The 18,056-nt window shown below is 43.5% G+C and overlaps 1 protein-coding gene across 2 annotated transcripts; it reads left to right on the plus strand.

The window, feature by feature from the left end:
• The first annotated feature begins 7,576 nt into the window (after positions 1-7,576).
• On the plus strand, positions 7,577-16,124 carry BIRC7 (baculoviral IAP repeat containing 7). 2 transcript variants are annotated; one of them, XM_066199144.1, is made up of 8 exons: positions 7,577-7,713; positions 9,958-10,486; positions 11,497-11,596; positions 12,188-12,269; positions 12,354-12,399; positions 13,302-13,520; positions 14,397-14,459; positions 14,949-16,124. In XM_066199144.1, exons 1-8 carry the CDS (start codon positions 7,678-7,680, stop codon positions 15,149-15,151), a joined length of 1,278 nt encoding a protein of 425 aa, XP_066055241.1. In that variant the 5' UTR covers positions 7,577-7,677; the 3' UTR covers positions 15,152-16,124. The 2 variants fall into 2 exon arrangements, with proteins under 2 accessions (XP_066055241.1, XP_066055242.1); XM_066199145.1 differs by lacking the exon at positions 13,302-13,520.
• Positions 16,125-18,056: the final 1,932 nt, after the last annotated feature.

Consider the following 18,056-nt stretch of genomic DNA (forward strand, 5'->3'; position numbering starts at 1 on the left):
GCAGGCTGAGGGCACAGATCGTCCCTGTGTGCGACTTCCGCAGGAGGAAAGGGTTCTTCGCCCACAGCGTGGCCGGGCACTGGGATGTGGTCGCAGCACCGAGCCTGATCACTCAGGTTATGTGTGGACACCGGCACGTGGAGGGATTCTTGGGTGTCCTGTGCAGCGCCAGGAGTTGGGCTCGATCCTTGTGCTTCTCTTCCAACTCAGAATATTCTCAGAGTCCTTCCTTTCTCCATTCCTCTCTCGGCCTTTGCTAGGACTCTTTGCCCACAGGCTCGGCTGTGCAGGTTCACAGGATCACTGAATCAGTGAGACAGAACCACTGAGCTTGCTGAGTTGGAAGGGGCCCAGGATCACCGAATGGCTGAGGTTGGAAAAGACCTCTGAGATCATCCAATCCAACCTCTGACCCAGCACCCCTGGTCAGCTACATCACGGCAGAGTGCCACAGCCTCTCCACCACCGCCCCGGGGCCACCCATTCCAATGTCTAATCACTCTTTCCTTGAAGGAATTCCTCTCAATGTCCAGCCTAAACTTCCCCAGGTACATCTTAAGACTTGTCATATCCTATTGACAACAAGGATCATCAAAGACCAACTCCTGTCCCGGCACATGACACCCCCAACGATCCCACCATGTGTCAGAGCACTGTCCAGACCTCCTGGAGCTCCTCTCCTCAGGCTCGATGCCATGATCACCTTCCTGGGGAGTCAGGAATCTGAACTGTTCCAGTTCACCCAAGAGCTTTGGGAGCCCCATTTTCCCTCACACCAGCCCATGGTTACCTTGGCTGGGATGCCCTGGCAGAGGATCACAGCCAGTCTGACCACTGGCAGCAGCCGCCCTCAACATGGCTTTTTATCAGATTAATTTTTTTCTTTTTCCCTCCAGCTATTTTGCAGAACCTGGGTGGAATTTGGGCCCCTTAGGTCAGTTTTTGTTGATTTCATCAGGGCCACAGTCTAAGTCCTGCAATTTACGAAGTCTTGTAACATCTCCATGCTAAATTTTGGGGGTAAATGTGGCAAATTCTGGTCCTTGTGAAATACACTAAAAAACACAATCATGCTTTCCTTTAGATACAGTAAAAACCAGAGACTTCTCTGTGTTCACATGTTTGGAAACTGCTAGTTTGAGTTTGTACTTACCATTCTAATAAAATATCTGAAATGAGGAGTCCACTTTTGTACTTGTTCTGATCAGATGTCCAGAGATAAGGAAGAAAGAGTGGTGCTTTAATCCTCAGCACCTGGACGTGCTTTGTATTCTGTGTTTGAATTAGGTAGCAAGTAATAATTGGTGTTTTCCTAGAATCCCAGAATGGTTTGGTTTGGAAGACACCTCAGAGATCATCTTGTTCCAATCCCAGCCGTGGGCAGGGACACCTCCCACTATCCCAGGTTGCTCCAAGCCCTGTCCAACCAATTCTGTTTGCCTTTGGTGTAATTATGGAGCAAGTCAGTAAATCCCTGCTGTGGGCAGTTCCTGAGCGAGCTGGAAAGTCTGTCCAAAGAACAGAGCTTCAAAACACAGGACAAAAAAAAGTGATCAGCGTGGCTGGAGAGAGGAACATGTGTGTGGAAGGAGAAGGGAAAGGCTGGATGCCTGGGTGATGGGCACTGCTCCGAAGTCCATGTGATTGTGTATGTTCACATCTCGATATAGAAATGATGTGACTATGAATCATCCTCGCCAGGAGAGCATGTGGGCAGAATGTTAGAGCTCTCTCTGCTTCAGCATCCCAACGTACAGGGGGCTGCTCTTGGGCTGTACCTGCTAGATTAGACCCAAAGGCACCATGTCACACATATACATGCATGTACACATCTAAGTCTTTGTGGGAATATTTTTTTTTCTGTCCCATTTGGAAAATCCAATTTTTTTTTTCTTCCTGGTAATGCTAACAACGATCTTGTCTATCTGTTGAGAAGTGCATAGTCTTTTAGAAATAAAACCAGTAAGATGAAAGTGAAGGATATGGATAAGGTAATATTCATATTTTTATATCTATTATAAAATTTAGGATACTCTTGGAGTGTAATACTGTAACCCAGGAGGAAACACAGGGTTTGGTTTTGTTTTAGTTGAATAAAATGTGTTCTAGTTTAAGAAAAAGTTGTACTTACCTTTTTCTTCCTTGGCTAACACTCTCTGAAATCTCAGGAGAGTTCATGTGTAAGCAAAGACATACTTTTGTTGGTGTTTTTATTATTTGTTTTTAATTTAGGTTTTACAGGAATTTTATGCAGCCCTCCCTGTTATAAGCATGGAAGAAAATCAAATATTTCCATAATGGAATCATCTCCCTCCTGCACCTTACACCCCTGCGGAATGTTCCCAAACCAAGGATCCAGCATCCACTTCCATCATTTTAGGGTGAAAAATAAAAGCAGACACACAGAGAAATTGTATCTGTTCTCCTCTCCTGTTTCTCATGTCACTGACACATTGTTTGTGAAAACATGAGGAGGGAAATCATATGCAAAGAGTGTGGCCTGTGAACAGATCCCATCTGACATCAGCATCACACATGCTGTTCCCTGCAAGACAACTTCCTTGGAAAGCTGTGGCAAGGAGCTCAACGGAGCAACAACTGAGCACAGGGACTCTCCCCTGCCTCCCCCCTGATCTTCATCCTTGGCAACTCCTTCTTGCAGCTGTCCTGGGGTTTCCATTCAATTGTAAGGTCAGTCTGTCTTTGGTTACTTTGTTGTCCTTTTTCCCCCTCAGCTTTTTGCAGTGACTTCAGGTTGCTCTGTGGTCTTTTCTTCCTTGTCTTTCCTTCCTCATCTTTCAATCTTGCTATTGATTATTGATGTAGGGACAAAATAAACTCATTCCAAGCCAATTTGCATGGAGAAAAGCAGATGATTGTTGTGTGAATACCTCAAGAATAGATCTTTCTGCCTGTTGCCCAAGCAATATTCAGGCAGTCAGGCACATTCTCTGCAATAAAAACAGTCCAAACGATAGCAGGATTTAATTGGAAAATCAGATGTTCTATGATTCTCGATGGCTGATTTCCTGCCAATTATAAAGTAGGATGAGCTCTGTTAGAATCACAACAATACTGTGTGATTCCCACAATACCTGACAAATCCTTCTTTACAGGTCATTTAATGGCTGAATGGTGGACTTGCGGCCACAATCAGTAAGAATCTCTTCTGAGGAGCTGTTCGTTTTATATGTGAATAATTTGGAGTTGCAATGCCACTCAGTTTACATGAGGCTTCTGTTCCTGTAACTCCTGGCTCAGAGTAGGTAAAGGGAATAGAGCCTACATGTGAGGCTCCTCCATGTCAGAATCAGAAGGAATTGGGAAATGATCAGTCAGTCAATGGGAGAGGAAGAAGCACAATTCATCTTTGGGACAACCTACCAGGTGCTACTTAGGAAGGAAAAAAGCAAGGGTATATAATTTATATTTTCCATACTCACTGTGGGAATGTACTTAGCCCTACGGTTCTCTCCTCAAGTTTTAATTTGTATTCCCAATCCCTGTGCTGCTGCTCAGGCCTCTAAACATTCTGTGTGCTCTTTGGATCATTGGATTGTTGATCTGCTGAAAACTGAAAATAGTTCATTCGATTTGCAGCAGCAGTGAAATTTTACAGATTTTTTCAAATATTCAGAATGTTATGGGAAACAAAGAGAAGACAACAAGTAGTGGATGGGGTTTGGAGTTGTTCTTTATTTCATTTTTTTTTTCCCTCATGATTATTGGGTTCATTGGCAAGGGAAAGGAGGGCTAGAAAACTAAATGAAGAGAAAAAATGACCCTTGAAAAAGAAACTCACATTTTTTTAGCTCCAATAGACACTTAGAAAAATAAAAGAGAAGCTATTTTCTACAAACACTTTCCTTTGAAAAATAAGTGAACAGTGGTCAACCCACTCTTCACTAGCCGAAATATTTTTTTTTATAATAGGCTGGACACTGACACCCTGAAGTTTTTTAGATTTTAAGGCCAGTTCCAATACTGATTTTTTGAGTATCTGCTGTGCTTTGCAGATTTTCCTTTTCATATGTACTGTGTTCTGTTCTGTGGGCTGAGATATTAATAGGATTTGATTTGAAGCACTTTCATGAATCACGTTGCAAGCTACATTTAGCAATTCCTAACTATTACAATACCCAAAGTTTTGAGGCAATCAAATGCCATGGTAGTGGAGGCCAGGGGAAAGAATTAGGGCAGGAGATGAAAAGATTTGAATCCCTAGGAAATCACAAAACAGGTATTTGTTACTCACCTGTGCATTAGTTCCAGCAGTCTCTATGTGTATGTGTACTTTTTACAAGAGCACGCAGTGATAGAATAAGGGAGAATGGCTTTAAACTAAAAGAGGAAAGGTTTGGTTTGATATTTGAAGGAAGTTCTTTACTCAGATGGTGGTGAGGCCCTGGCACAGGTTACTCAGAGAAGCTGTGTCTGTCCCATCCTTGGAAGTGTCCAAGGCCAGGCTGGATGGAGCTTGGAGCAACCTGGTCTAATGCAAGGTGTCTCTGCCCATGGCAGGGGTTGCAATGAGATGAGCTTTAAGGTCCCTTCCAACCCAAACTATTCTGGGATTCTATGATTTAGTTCATAGCAACATTTTCCAGGCTTCCTGAATCAATTCTTGGTAATGTGTGGAGAAATAAACCATTTATTATTATTATTATTATTATTATTATTATTATTATTATTATTATTATTATTGTGTTAAATTTTTTTTCGTTATTATTGAAAAGTCCACTGAGGGAAGTGCAGTGAGGAAGCTGTTGATAGGCAGAGAAGATCCCTGTAGATGTATAGCAGAACTTGTTATGGGAAAAGAAAAAATTGAGCTGCATGAAACAGCAAAGTGAGACTTCTGAGCTTTGCCCTGCACTGAGGAAATGGCTTTGTGTTTGTCCCAAGGGTGACCAGTCACTTTTCAGTGTGTCTTGTCTCTATTCACTGAGTTGGATCCTGTTTCCTGTCCACAGTGGATTTGTTTCATGGATGCTGTGGAGCTCTGTATGCGCTTTGGTCCCCCAGGGCTGCCCTGGGAGGCAGCTGAGCAGATGGGCTCCCTCACGGGTGTTCCTGTGGCAGGATCTCCCCAGAGAGCTGCAGTGCAGGTGCTGTGCTGCACGACCAGACCAGCAGCCCCTTCAGTGGGAAGGAAGGGGGAGGACACCACACAAGGAAGAGGCAGCCAGAAGAGGAAGAGAGGCCCTAAATGGAGAAACAGGAGCAGTCATCTGTGTCTAGGGCTTTAGGTGTAATGACTTTGTCTACTCTGCTTCAGGCTGCAAAGTTATATCACAGTCTGAATGTTTTATTCTGCAAAATGGATCCACATCCTAATAGTGGCTAACACCTGAGCAAGTGGGAATGGGAACTATGCCATAAATTTGCTTGGTACCCAGTCTCTTTACACATCAGTTGCAGTGGCAAGCTGTGGTGTCTCCTTTTGTGTTCCAGCCTCTTCGTTTCTTCACCAATGCCAACTGATACCTTTTTTCCTCCAGTTATAAAAGCCTCTTTCCTCAGTAAACTCTTAATTTATTGATGAAAGCACAATAGTCTTCCTCGAGCTAAGCCACACAGAACAGCTTCAGCCCCTTACTGCTGTGTAGCACCTCAAGGGTAGAAATGCTGAATTCTGCTGGAGTTTTTCCAGGGGCTCCAGTCACTTCAGTGCTTTCAAGCTCTTCATTATGCTGTCTCCAGATACACTCTGGCCCTTGTATTTATTGATTGTTTTCCTTCCAAATCAGGTTGATAATAGCAAGCAGATTTTTGATTGATTATGTTTATATTACTTTCTTCATCGAGTGTCTCCAATCACAGTTGATCATTATCACTGATCTGTCCTGGACTCCTGATTGATGTTTACTGATTCCCACATTTGTTTATCACCAGCTCATGACACTTCTCATTTTAAGAAGCATTCAGAAGTTCAGTAGGACATCTAAATGCTCTGAAAAGAAACTGAAAATGTATGACTTGCTATAAAAGATCAGTTTAAGTTGCATACAACAGATTACTGAATATGTTACTTGCTTTCCAAATTTTCGTGTGCTAAAATAAAACCCTATCATTTATACATGGTGACTTGTTTTTACTTGCTCTCAGCACCACACTTGGTGTCATTTCATCTTCTTCTGCTACAGTCATCTCAGTGGTCCTCCTCAGCTTTCCTCTGTTGCGAAATGTTCCCCCCAAAACCACATGAGTTTATCCCCACAGATAATCAACCTTAAACCTGGCCTGAAGATTTTATGATGGAAGAATGTTATGGATACAAGGGAAAAAAATCAAAACAGCCATTGCCAGAAATAGACCAATGTTGTCAATTAACTTAAAAGCTGCTTTTGAGCTCCTCTGAGATTTCTACAGCTTTTCCCTCTTTAACAATCAGGCTGGGGCTTCCCCTAAAACAGGTGGAATTGTGCACTCCTTTGAGAAGCCAGGTTGTTATAAGCAGTAGAAGATGAGGTCATTGCTTGTAAAATGGCTTCATAAAATCAAAATTATCAATCACTCTTATTGATTAATAGGTGATTTGCTAAAACCCATCAGCAGACCCCAAACAGCCTCAGCTGGAGGGATTTTGTTAACTCTGTCCCTTGGATTTTTAGGATGCATTCTTCAAAAATTAACATAGACTTAGAAAGGACAAGATCCATGGAGTGGAAGATAATGTGCAATTATCTTAATATGTATTTTATTACAGAGAAATTCATTAAGGACAAACCTCCCCAGCATATTTTCTTGTTACAGGATTCTCTAAATGTCATATAAAAGCACTGCCCTCTACTGCTCAGGGACTTCCATTAACGAGTATTTAATTAGCAAAAACCCAACACTGTTCTTTTTAATGAGAATGATTATGTGGGCTTGTCTGTAAAAAAAAAGAACTCTGAATCACTTTATTAAAAGAAAAACGCTTTATCATTTATCATTTCTAAGAAACATGAACCACCCATGCTCTTATGTTTACACGGAGAGCTGATATTTTGTCAAGAGTTTAGAAGAAGCTTTATTCGTCTTCTCAGGCTGTGGTAAAGGAAAATACATTTTTAAGTAACTGCACCTTTCAAAACTGTCCTTAAAATCTGCTATTTTGTGGAATTGTGACTACAGGAAGGCAAAGGAATAGGAGGATTTCAAGTCATGAAGATGCAGTTGTAGAAAAAGACTTGATTCCCATTGTAAAGGCAACGCAATCTGTTTAAGCTGTCTGGGGAAAATTCTTGTTGCTATTTATCTGCTAATTTTACAATACATTTTCTTAAGAAATGTAAGGTGCAAAACGCATGCAAAAACAAGCTGAAAAGGATGCAGAAACACTGTTAATAGAGGTACAGCAAAATAGGGGGTGACAGCCATCATATCATAGGAGTCAGGATCACCTGGCACTAGACTAAGTTTTAACAAGATGTGTTATTTTCTGGAGAAAGTTTGAGCTTAACTTTATACCTTTGCCTTGTGACTCCTTTTTATAAAGATGAAATTTGGAGTGGTCAGCCAATGGAGAACTTCAGCCCATCCCAACCAATTGGGGGCAACTAAGCACTACAAATGACCTCTGAGTCAGGTGGGGTCACTTACTCCTTGGCAGTGTTTCTGCTTTGGGAGAGACGTCTGAGGAGAGAAGGTTTTTTGTGTGTGAAGTTTGAGGTGTTGAGAGAGTTTTGAATCATGGAAGCTTTCTGGGGTTTAGTTAGCATGTTTCAGGTAAAGTTGAGTGGTTTTTTTAATAGTTTTATTTTTATTGTGCTAATTGTTGGTATGAGCTGTAATGTTGCTTTGGCTTTCTATTGCTCTGTAAGTAATGGGTTGTGGTAGAATACTGGTTTTGAGCAGTGTTATAGCTATTTAAAATTTTAATTTGGTTTAGGGAGCCTTGTTAGCAGAATTAATGAATCTTCTGCAGAGTGTATGAATATTCAGGTAAACCATAATGGGCTTCCTCATAAGCTAAAGATAAATATATTTGTTCTCCTGTTTTGCACCTCTTATTAAAAAGTCTTCTGTGGAAGAAATAATTTTCTTTGTGCAGACACAAAGCAAAAAGCAGTGAACCTTGGTCTCAAGTGCTTTCTAGGTGGGGGAAAGCTAAGGTAACCTAGCCATCATCTCTGTGAAACCCAAAATTTGCTGTGGCTGTTATAATTTTTGCTTTGTTAAGGCTCAAGAGCAGAGCAGTAGTGATTGTGGATGAACAAACGTCTGTGTTCTGGGAGCAGAATCTGCTGTCAAGGCAAACAATCTGCCTCTCCTCAGTCTGCTTAGCTTGCACATTCTGCTGGCCATCAGTGGCTAATGGCTTCAGAGCTTTCTTTCTCTATGGACTTTTCCTTATACCAGTGACATAGTTCTTAAGTAGCTTCTTTATTGCATTAAATAAAGCAGAGTTTCTGGAAGGGATTTTTAGTGCCTTTTCTTCCAGCCCTGGTTTCTGCCCCTGTCATTATAGAAGGAAATTTTGGTTGTAGTAAACTTTTTCTTTGCTAGCTTTTATTATGAGAAGTATGTGGTTTGAGGAAGTTTGATTTTGGTTTTAAAATCTCACAGAATGTGTAATACATATGGAGGGCAACGGTGGGTTTTGTGACTAAAATTACCCGTAAGCTTTTTCTTCCCTAAATGTGCTGCAGCTCTTAATTGAGAGAAATAATTCTTCGGAGATGCTACTGGCCTGAGTGTTTCTTAAGTCTCCTCAGAGTCTCTGTGATGGTATTTGCTGCAGAGTAGCTGCTGCATTTTTGGTCTCCACTTGTTTGTATTTTGTTGTGCACTGCTGTAGTTATCTGTTATTTTAATGTGCTGTACCAGCCTCGAAAAAATGTAGCTTTTAAAGGAGCGTGTTTATTTTTTTTCCTTGATTTCCCATCTTCTGTGTGACGTTTTGGGGCCTGTGCACTAATAAAGCTTAGCCCTGCTAACCAGTAGATAGGAAGTTGCATTTCCTTGGGTTGAGCTCACCTATTGAATTGGGTGGGGAAGGGATTTTGAGTGCCCTTAATTAAAAAAGAGGGGGTTGATTGCACCTTTCACTTAGTCACATTGTGTAGGGACTTCACTCTGAAGGGATTAAATTGTTCCTGATTCTCAGTTGTGTCATTGTCGGGCCTTTTGCAAGTGTCGTTGCCAGCCATAGGGAAAGTGTTGGAAGCAGCGGCTGAGTTGCAATTCGGCTTAATCATCCAGGGAAGGGTTGTTACCTTAAGCAGGATGAGAGCTTGGAGAATCAGGCACTTCGTAACTTCTCCCCGAATTTCACTCTTCCTCTTGCACAGAAGTAGCACAGGCAGAGTATGACAAAAACTAGAAACTCCTTGATTTAAGGACACCACCTCATGGAAGCCGCACCTAATTCTTTTAGGCTGTGACTTGGAAAAGTTCTCTTTTATAGAGCTATTTCTAGATAATCATTGCTTAATAATCATGACAATAAAGACATGAGAAATGTGATGTTTTGTGTGGTGTTTGGCTGCGAATGGGAGATTGAGGCATTATTTGTTTGGGTGTGGCTGTTCTCTGTTTTGTTATGACACGCCTGGTTTGGGGAATAAAAAGCAGAGCCTTTCCAATGCTAGTTTAAAGGCTTAGCAAAATGGCTGGGGATTTATCTTGCGGATCAGATGCCAAAGGTTGGCTTGGTTCAGCCTGGGGGGCAGCGCAGGTTCTGCCCTCCCCTCTCTGTTCCATCTTTCCTGTAAATTGGCAGAGGCCCTTGGAAAGCGCTGGGTTCTTCCTGTCAGACACCAGTGAGGGCTCAGCAAAAGTTCAGCAGCAAAGCACAGAAACACCAGATCCGTGACTGGGCTGCAATTCCGAAACAAGCTCGGCTTTGTTGAGAGCAGGAGCTTTCTGGAATGTGCACGGGGACGAGGAATAATAACGCGGGGTGAGTGCTGCCTGGCAGCTGCCGGGGATGCAGCTGACTGCTCTGGGCTCTCCCATCCTCTCTTTCAGAGCACGGCCATGGGGGATGCAGCACCGGCAGAGCGGCCTGAGCCCAGGGGTGCTCGCTGCCAGCTCTTTGATCCCAGCATGAGGAGCGTGGCCAGGAGGATGAGGACGTTCCAGCAGTGGCCCCGCACCGCCCCTGTGTCTGGCCGGGACCTGGCGGAGGCTGGATTTTTCTATGTGGGCCCCAGGGATGAAGTGCAGTGTTTCTGCTGCGGTGGTGTCCTGAAGGACTGGAGACCTGGTGATTGCCCCATAGTAGAGCACCTGAATTTCTTCCCTTCCTGTAAATACCTCCGTGGTAAGGATGTTGGGAAAGAGGAGATGCTGTCCCTGCAGGAGATCTTTGACACTGTGGATGGGCAGTTCCTGAGTGTCTTGCAGGGGATAGTCAGTGAGGACACAGCCCTGCCCAATGAGCCAGAGTACCCCGAGATGGTGACAGAGGAGATGAGACTGTCTACATTTGAGAACTGGCCACGAAATTCCAACATGCATCCAGAGCAGCTGGCTAGAGCGGGGTTCTTTTACACAGGTAGGTAGTCTGGGGAAGTGTCCTTAACTCTGATTCAAGTAAACTTATAAAGGTTTCACTGTTTTATTGCTCTTAGAAATACCTATGTGTATTGTAGTTAAAAACCACATCCTTCCTTTTGCCTGTGCTGTTTCTCTTGCTGCTTGTGCAGAATTCACTTCAACATTTAACTCTTTTTGGGTACTGAGGGGTCCACTAGTAAATACGTCCTTGCCAGCAGGAGAGGAAAAGGTGATGTGTTTGAAATAAATGGTTTACTGACAGAAAAGTGTGTGCTTTAAGATCTATTGAGTGTATTTAGTCCTTGCATTTCTAAAAGGACTTGAAGGGCTTGCTTGGTGTGTCATGTTTTGGATAGGCTCTGTCTTGCACTGAAGCCTGTTCTTCTCAAAACCCCAAATCTGAGTGACAACTGGATGGAGTCAGCCCATCTGGCTGTTGCTGTGACTTGTTTCTCTAAGCACTCTTCATTTGAAATACAAAAATCTGATACATTTTTTTGTTGCAGAAAATTGGCAGTATTTCTCGTAATCACGTGCATGTGAATATCAATATAATGTTATTCTTTCTCTTTGAGAATGCTTTGCTGGTTAGGTAATAGGTTTGAAGAAATACTCTGAATTGAGCAGTCAGAGGAAGTATTGGCACTATGGCAGATTGTGGTTAGTGAGCAAAGTGTGTTCACAGGTAAAACTAATTACAGCTCTGCTCTAAAGGCAGGCAGGGGGATTGGCTGCGGGGGTTGTGAATGGGAGCTCAGCTGCTCCCATGGATGCTGCCTGTTAGCTTGTGACCCCCTTCTGGAATCATCCCAACCACCTGCAGCTCTGGGAGCTCAGACCGAGTTCCTGCCCCTGTACAATGTGCAGCGTGTTGGTGAATTGTCACGTGTTAACTCTTCTGTCCAAAGCCTGTGTTTTGTGCTGAGTCTCACCCCAGGTTCTCACCCAGGGTTAGTGTAGGGCATGTGGTGTCTCAGGTGTCAAATAATCTCTTGATCTCCCTTTCAGGACAAGGAGATGTAGTGAGGTGTTTTTACTGTGATGGAGGTGTGAGGAGCTGGTCCTTTGGAGATGACCCTTGGAGGGAACACGCCAAGTGGTACCCAGAGTAAGTCAGTCTTGGTTAACAAATACCCCTCACAGCAAGGCCAAAAGATAGGTCATGCATTTCACACTGATACTTTCCTTTCATAGGACAGAAATATTTATATGCTCTCATCTTAAAAGCAAAATAAAATGTACAAGCTCAGGTGGAATGACACAGTTCAGACCTGAGATTCCCTAATTTGACCTAGAGTTCAATTAAAATAACTTTCTTCAGCATCAAAGAAGAGCTTTCATTACCCCTACTCTGAGGCACAAGAAGAAATGTATTGTAAGCCTTGGGTTTCTGCAGCAGTTCTTGGTTGCTTTCCTGTGAACGACTCTCTCGTCACAGTTCCTGTGGTCTAGTCTAAAGCATGCTACAACTGAGCTCATCTTGGGCCAGAATGAAGACTGAATTAAGGGGGAAGGATCATGATCCTCTTACTGTCAACTTTTGTGCAAGAGGAGGGCAGGTGAAACACTTGATACCCTGTCTTTAATGGATATATGGCAGTTTGCTCGTTGCCCATAACACCCTTTGCTTCTAAATTTCAAACTGCTACTTTCACTTGGGAGATCCTGTACTAACATATTTAAACTTTTCTGCTCACAGGTGTGAATTTTTACTGCACTCAAGGGGAAGAGAATTTGTTAGCAGCGTTCAGGAGACCTTTTCTACCACCCTGCTGGCTCCAGTGAGTCATGAATATTTTGTGTGCAGTGGATTAGGTTTGGTAGATGGGAGAGTTTTGAACACATGCTTTTTGTATCATTTTCAGAGGCATTCCTGGGATCAGACTGAGCAGGACTCCTCTCCTTCCCAAGGTCAGTGCTGTAACTCCATGGTGTTTTATTTTCTGGTGAATGTGGTGTAGTCTGAGTTCCACCAGCCCACCTCAGCTGTTCTGCCCTCTGTAGACATGGTGCTTGTGAGACGTTTTGATATTCTAGAAGCTGTTTCACTGTAGTTTTAGGAAATGGCTCTAACTGTAGAAACAAAATTACTTGTTCTTGGGAAATCTCTTAGTCTAAGGCCAGAGACACTTAGTCTGGATAATCATGTGAGTTTTGAGTGCTTACCTAACTTACCTTTACCTTTGCATGCTCTTGCTGTTGATGTCTGTCTGTAAAGTCCTTCACTACAACATTTTAAACATGCTTGATATGAAACCAGAGAACAGTAGAGGATCTAGATGTTCATGAAAATGTTGGCCCTGGGGTTTTTCCCCATTTATCAGTTGCTCCCAGAAATGTAAGTACATGAAATTTGGCTCCCATAAGCTTAAGCAAGACTTGAGCCTTTGAAGAGACTGCCATCTGAATTTCCCACTTCTGTTGTTCCTGATGAATGGTTGAGGTAGGAGAGGCTTCAGCTGGGATGTTCCACTTGATGTTCATGAAAGCAGTTCTGGGGCTTCTGTTCTGGGATGTGCAAGCAGAGATAAGGATTCTGGACTGATGCCAAACACAGGAGACTCTTCACTGATAAAGTGAAATAAACCATCCAAAATAAGTGTCTGGGCTTTTATGAAATTGGCTTTGATTCACTTTTGTGTGAATTATGATTTGAAGTAAAAAATGTGGAAGTTAATCCAGTTATATGGGATAGCTTGAGGATTATTCTAGGATATATTAATACCATTTTATGTAGAACAGCTTCAAGGAATGGCACACCTTTTGCCCAAAGCTGTGCCTTTTTGGTAAAGTACCTGTTCACTGCTTTACAGATCCTCTGAGGAATTGGGAATTGCTGGCTCATCCTTCTGAGGATCAGAGTCTCATAGTGCAGAATGTCCTGCAGATGGGCTTTGACCCCACCTTGGTGGCAAACGTGGTAGAGAATAAGTTTTTGCTGACTGGGACTTTGTACCTGTCTGAGTCTGAGCTGATTTCAGACCTGCTGCAGTCAGGCTGGGGGGCCAGCAGCAGTGCAGCAGGAAGCAGAGGTAGGCCTGACTCACAGCTGGGCTGGGGGGTGTTTAACCTTTCCTCACTGCACCTGGAGCACTGCTGGGAGTGTCCTGAGGGTGTGCCTTCACTCTGCCCAGCCTGGAACTGGGAGGGGTGATGCCCCCAAGCCTGCCTTTCCTTGGGAGGCTGAGCAGTGAGGTTCTGATTGAAAGGAACCTGGAGAAGCTGTGCTTACTGGGATGTCAGTGGCTGTATCTGCCTGCACTGGGCTGTGGTGGGGACATCCTTGGTGTTTCTTGCTGCCCTCAGACCTGCACTAACCGGCAGCTCCACGATGTGCCGGCCTGTGCACAAATTCACAGCTGATCCAGACAGAGGCAGTTGTCTGAAGCAAAGCTCCTAGGATGGATGGTTGCTCCAAGCCTATTTAAAATTGGAATCAATAACTTGTTTAGAAATAGGCACAGTTCTTGTCTAGATAATATATATCTTCCTTAGCTTCTGTCTTGTGTTATCTGTTTTGTGGAGTCTGTTTGCCAAGTGAAGTTTACTTGAAGATGCAGTTCTAAAGCTCCTGCTTCCACAGCATGGTCTGCCATTTCTGTAGCTAACATGGAAAAAAAAATCCACAAAACTGAAATTTTGATTAAATAGTTGCACAGGAGCTGGAATGACCAGCTGATGTGATAGATAAACCAACTTTGAGGAGAGAGTGTGATGTGGACAGACAAGGAGGTGAACTTACATAGCTACAGAAGCACCAGAGAGAACATCAGCCACACCAGGCTGAGTTAAGAAGTTTTTAACCAAATGCTTCTGAGGTCCAGGGTAGTTCATCTTTTCACACAGCACTGTTGGGAGAGGGATAAAGGGGGTAGCACTGAATACTATCTTCTCTTCTGGTTATACAGGTGCTGCTCAGAGAGAGCCTGGAACAGCAAGACAAACACGATCTGTGCAGCAAAAAGAATCAGGTGCTCTGGGCTAGCAGTGGTGGGGAATTGACCTTAAGCACAACTGGGAGAAGTTCTAGAGGAACAGTATCAGTAGTCATTATACTAACTCATTTCTCTAATTTTGAAGGGGGCTGTGTGTTAGAGTGGTACCTGAGCACAAGAACCTTTATTCAGGGATTGGAGTGCCCCTGTGAAGCAGCTGCCACAAAAATCCAGTAATGGGGATAATTTATGTACCACAGTAAATACTGGTGATCTGTGTCCCTGCTCAGTCCAGCATGTGCAGATAAACTGAATCTTGTGCAGATAAGCCAGTCTACAATAGCTGTAGTTTTTCAGCTTAAAGGAAACTTGCCTGAGAGATACTTTTGCCACCTTCACAGTCTCTGAACAAAACAAATGGCAAGTTGCAGTGTGACTTCCTAAGCTGTCACAAGTGGCACTCTGGAGCTGTGACAACACTAACAGTTTGGGCTTTTGTTTTCTTTTTCTTTTTTTTTGGTAAAGATGAGTCTCAGCTGAGCACAGAAGAACAGCTCCGCCGCCTGCAAGAGGAGAGGATGTGCAAAGTGTGCATGGACAAAGATGTGTCTGTTGTGTTTGTTCCCTGTGGCCACCTGGTAGCTTGTGAAGAGTGTGCCCTCAATTTGAGGCTGTGTCCCATCTGCAGAGCTGTCATCCGGGGCAGTGTGAGAGCTTTCATGTCCTGAGCCACGATGCACCCAAGGGGAAAGATAAGTCCATACCCTTAAAGATTTATCTTTCCTTATAGACAACTCTTTCATAGCTCAGTAGAGGGAGAAAATAAGTAAATAGTTTGCTAGAGCAGTCTTATTTGCAGGGTAGCTTGACAGAAGTGTAACACCTCACTAAATGTGTCTCCCATGCACAGTGTTTCTAGGAAGATTTGCAGGTTTGATCTATTCTTGCTTTAGGACTGCTCCAGGAAAACTCTGCTGGGTTCTCTTGGCCTCCAAAATGAGGCTTTTACTGACAGAGATTCTCCTTCTGCACATTTTTGTGTTCTCAAGTGAATCTTTGCTCTCTTTTGAAATCAAAGACTGTTTCCAGCAGACTCTCTCTGGTTCTTTCTCATTTAGCAGTTGTCTAGAGATTATTCTGCTAGGGATTCTTTCAGGAAGTTTGATTGAAAATGGGAGTATTTTTTGTACAAAATTCATTCCACTGAGACTAGAAAACTCAGCCAGCAATGTGTTGTGGGGGAGGGAGAATCTACCTTTTTCTCCCCTTTTTGCTGTCTTTTTATTTTTTCTCCCCTTTTTTTGAATTTTCAACAACTGATGAAATGTTTCAGTAATGCTCAAATTTGCATAACTAAGTGGAAAAGCCTGGCCTGACTCTCCAAACACTCTGCTGCTCTCAGCTGACCTCCCCAGGTGGAAGGCTCTTTGCTCAGGGTCACTGGATGGCCTCCTGGAAGTTTCTTATGGAGCTCTTCCCTTGCTGTTGGGTACTATCCTACTAGAAAACTCTGGAAACACCTTTTTAGAACGTGTGTTTGCTGGCTAAATTGGTGATTCTTATTTAAAGTGGAATATTCTATCATGTAACCAAAAAGAGTAAGTCTCATCCACGCTATCCCTTGTTAAGTGGAGGGAAAGGAAATAAGTTTTTAAAAATAAACTGTTCTTTTTCATAGAATAAATTTTTTCCTTTGTTTAACTTAGAGGTCTGAGTATCTGATTTGAGTACAATTCCCCACTGGGGGAGGGGTGTGGTGGTGTCCCAAGATGTTAGGGTGGCATCAGGTTATAAATCACATCTGTCCTTCAGTGCTACACGGGTGTGAGTAAGAAAAGCAACTGTTCTCACCATCCATTAGTTTCCTTTGGAATTTACCAGACATCACGTGGGTCATGGAGGCTTAGAATGCTTTGGGTTGGAAGGGACCTTAAAGCTTATCTCAGTCCATGTCCCATCCATGGGCAGGGACACCTTCACTATCCCAGGCTGCTCCAAGCCCCATCCAACCTGGCCTTGGGCACTTCCAGGGATGGAGCAGCCACAACTTCTCTGGGTACTCTGTGCCAGGGCGTCACCACCCTCACAGGGAAGAATCTGGCTTCTCAAGATTCTCTTAGATTGCAAAAGAAGGGATGAGGATGAAGGAGAGTAAGGATCTGATACATGAAACTGTGCAAATGCAGAATAATTCTGATCTGAACTCTTTGTAGAGTTTTGATAGCCGGTTCTTTAGTGTATTTGTGGCCTGGAACTGCTTCTCTTTGGTTCCAGCTCTGGTTACTAAATGGCTTAAGGGTTTGCCTATGAGTGACTTTAAGGTGTCAGTTATCTGTGGATCCCATGGGAGGGCAGCTCTGTTCATCCCTGCCTTCAGAAGAAGGGAATGTTAGTGTAGTTCTTGGCAAGGATGAGAGAAATTACAACTTGAGCGGTTTAAACTGCAACTCTTGGAGGAATTGGTTGGGTCTCTGCCCGACAGCAGCTTTCCTAGAGAACGGTGTGTCACCACCGTGCCAAATTAGATGTCTGGGTTCAAGATATCATTGACTTTGTTTTGCCTCTATAAATGCAGCAAAAAGTTATAGTTTAAATAGCTGTGCTAATCTGAGAAGGGAAAACACCAGCTGAGTGCTGGAACAGTGTTATTTCCTCCCAAACTCACCTTAGTGTGACTGGAACCAACTATTTCTGAGGCTTCTCCTGTTGAACAGTGTGAAAAAGGAAGGTGGCTTCTCCACATCAGGAAAAGGGAGGAGCTGGTTTGTTTTCCTGTGGGGAAATGTCCCTTCAGAAGCAGGTACCACGTTGTTCTTTGGCCGGAAGCATCTCCAGCGCTGTCTGTCCCCAACAGAGGGCACTCCGAAACTGGAGATGAGGGGACCCAGCACCTTCAGCTGCTCCAGGATCGGGGTGCGGTGGGGGGTGGATGGACTGGCAGTCCCTGCCCTCACTGAGCGGGGTCCCTGTGTCACCTTGAGGTACTCAGAGTGTGTCTAGCACAAGCAGAGCACGAGAGGAGTTCTCAGGGCATGAGGAGGAATGACTTGGCTAATGAAACCTGGAGGAGATAATTAAGTGTGGAATATGACCTTTGGTGGCTTTGTTTCTTCTCGGCTGATTTTTTTTTTTCTTACGATTAATGGCAATCATTGCTACTGCATATTATAGGCTTACCTGAATATGGGCTTGGTGTTTATTTTACTTCTATTAATTGGTGCTTTATGCTACAATGAACACAGGCAATGGAGTGGTAGCTCTGAAGTGACTCAGTCAGCACACTTTTAGTTCACTGATCTTCACCAGTGTGTATCAAAGCCAAGGGGTAATGCTGTTAAGCGCATAGTTTGATGCTTTATCTCTTCAGAGTACTTGGCAAGTGGTTTTGATCAGTTTTATTGGTGAAAGTGCCATCAGAGCTTGGTCAGGTAGAGAGGTGTAGTGTTAAAGACATGCAGATCTCAATCCCAGAAATTCTCTTACCATGTAGAGGAATTCTTCCTGAAACTACCAGTGAAATATTTCAGGTATTCAGAGCCAAAACTCTGCTTTTTCCACCATCTGTACTGAATTTTGGTTGCTCCCAAACAAGGCTGACAAAACCTGCTGGTATCTGATTGTTACCTCGAAGAG

The sequence above is a fragment of the Chamaea fasciata genome, unplaced genomic scaffold, assembly GCF_029207755.1.
Source record: "Chamaea fasciata isolate MVZ Bird 193981 ecotype frontalis unplaced genomic scaffold, bChaFas1.0.hap1 SCAF_17, whole genome shotgun sequence".
Classification (NCBI taxonomy): Eukaryota; Metazoa; Chordata; class Aves; order Passeriformes; family Sylviidae; genus Chamaea; species Chamaea fasciata.

Coding starts and splice junctions, on each gene's coding strand:
- BIRC7 (XM_066199144.1), top strand. CDS start 7,678: ATGGAAGCTTTCTGGGGTTTAGTTAGCATGTTTCAG. Junction 7,714..9,957: donor GTTTAGTTAGCATGTTTCAG/GTAAAGTTGAGT, acceptor CCTCTCTTTCAG/AGCACGGCCATGGGGGATGC. Junction 10,487..11,496: donor AGCGGGGTTCTTTTACACAG/GTAGGTAGTCTG, acceptor TCTCCCTTTCAG/GACAAGGAGATGTAGTGAGG.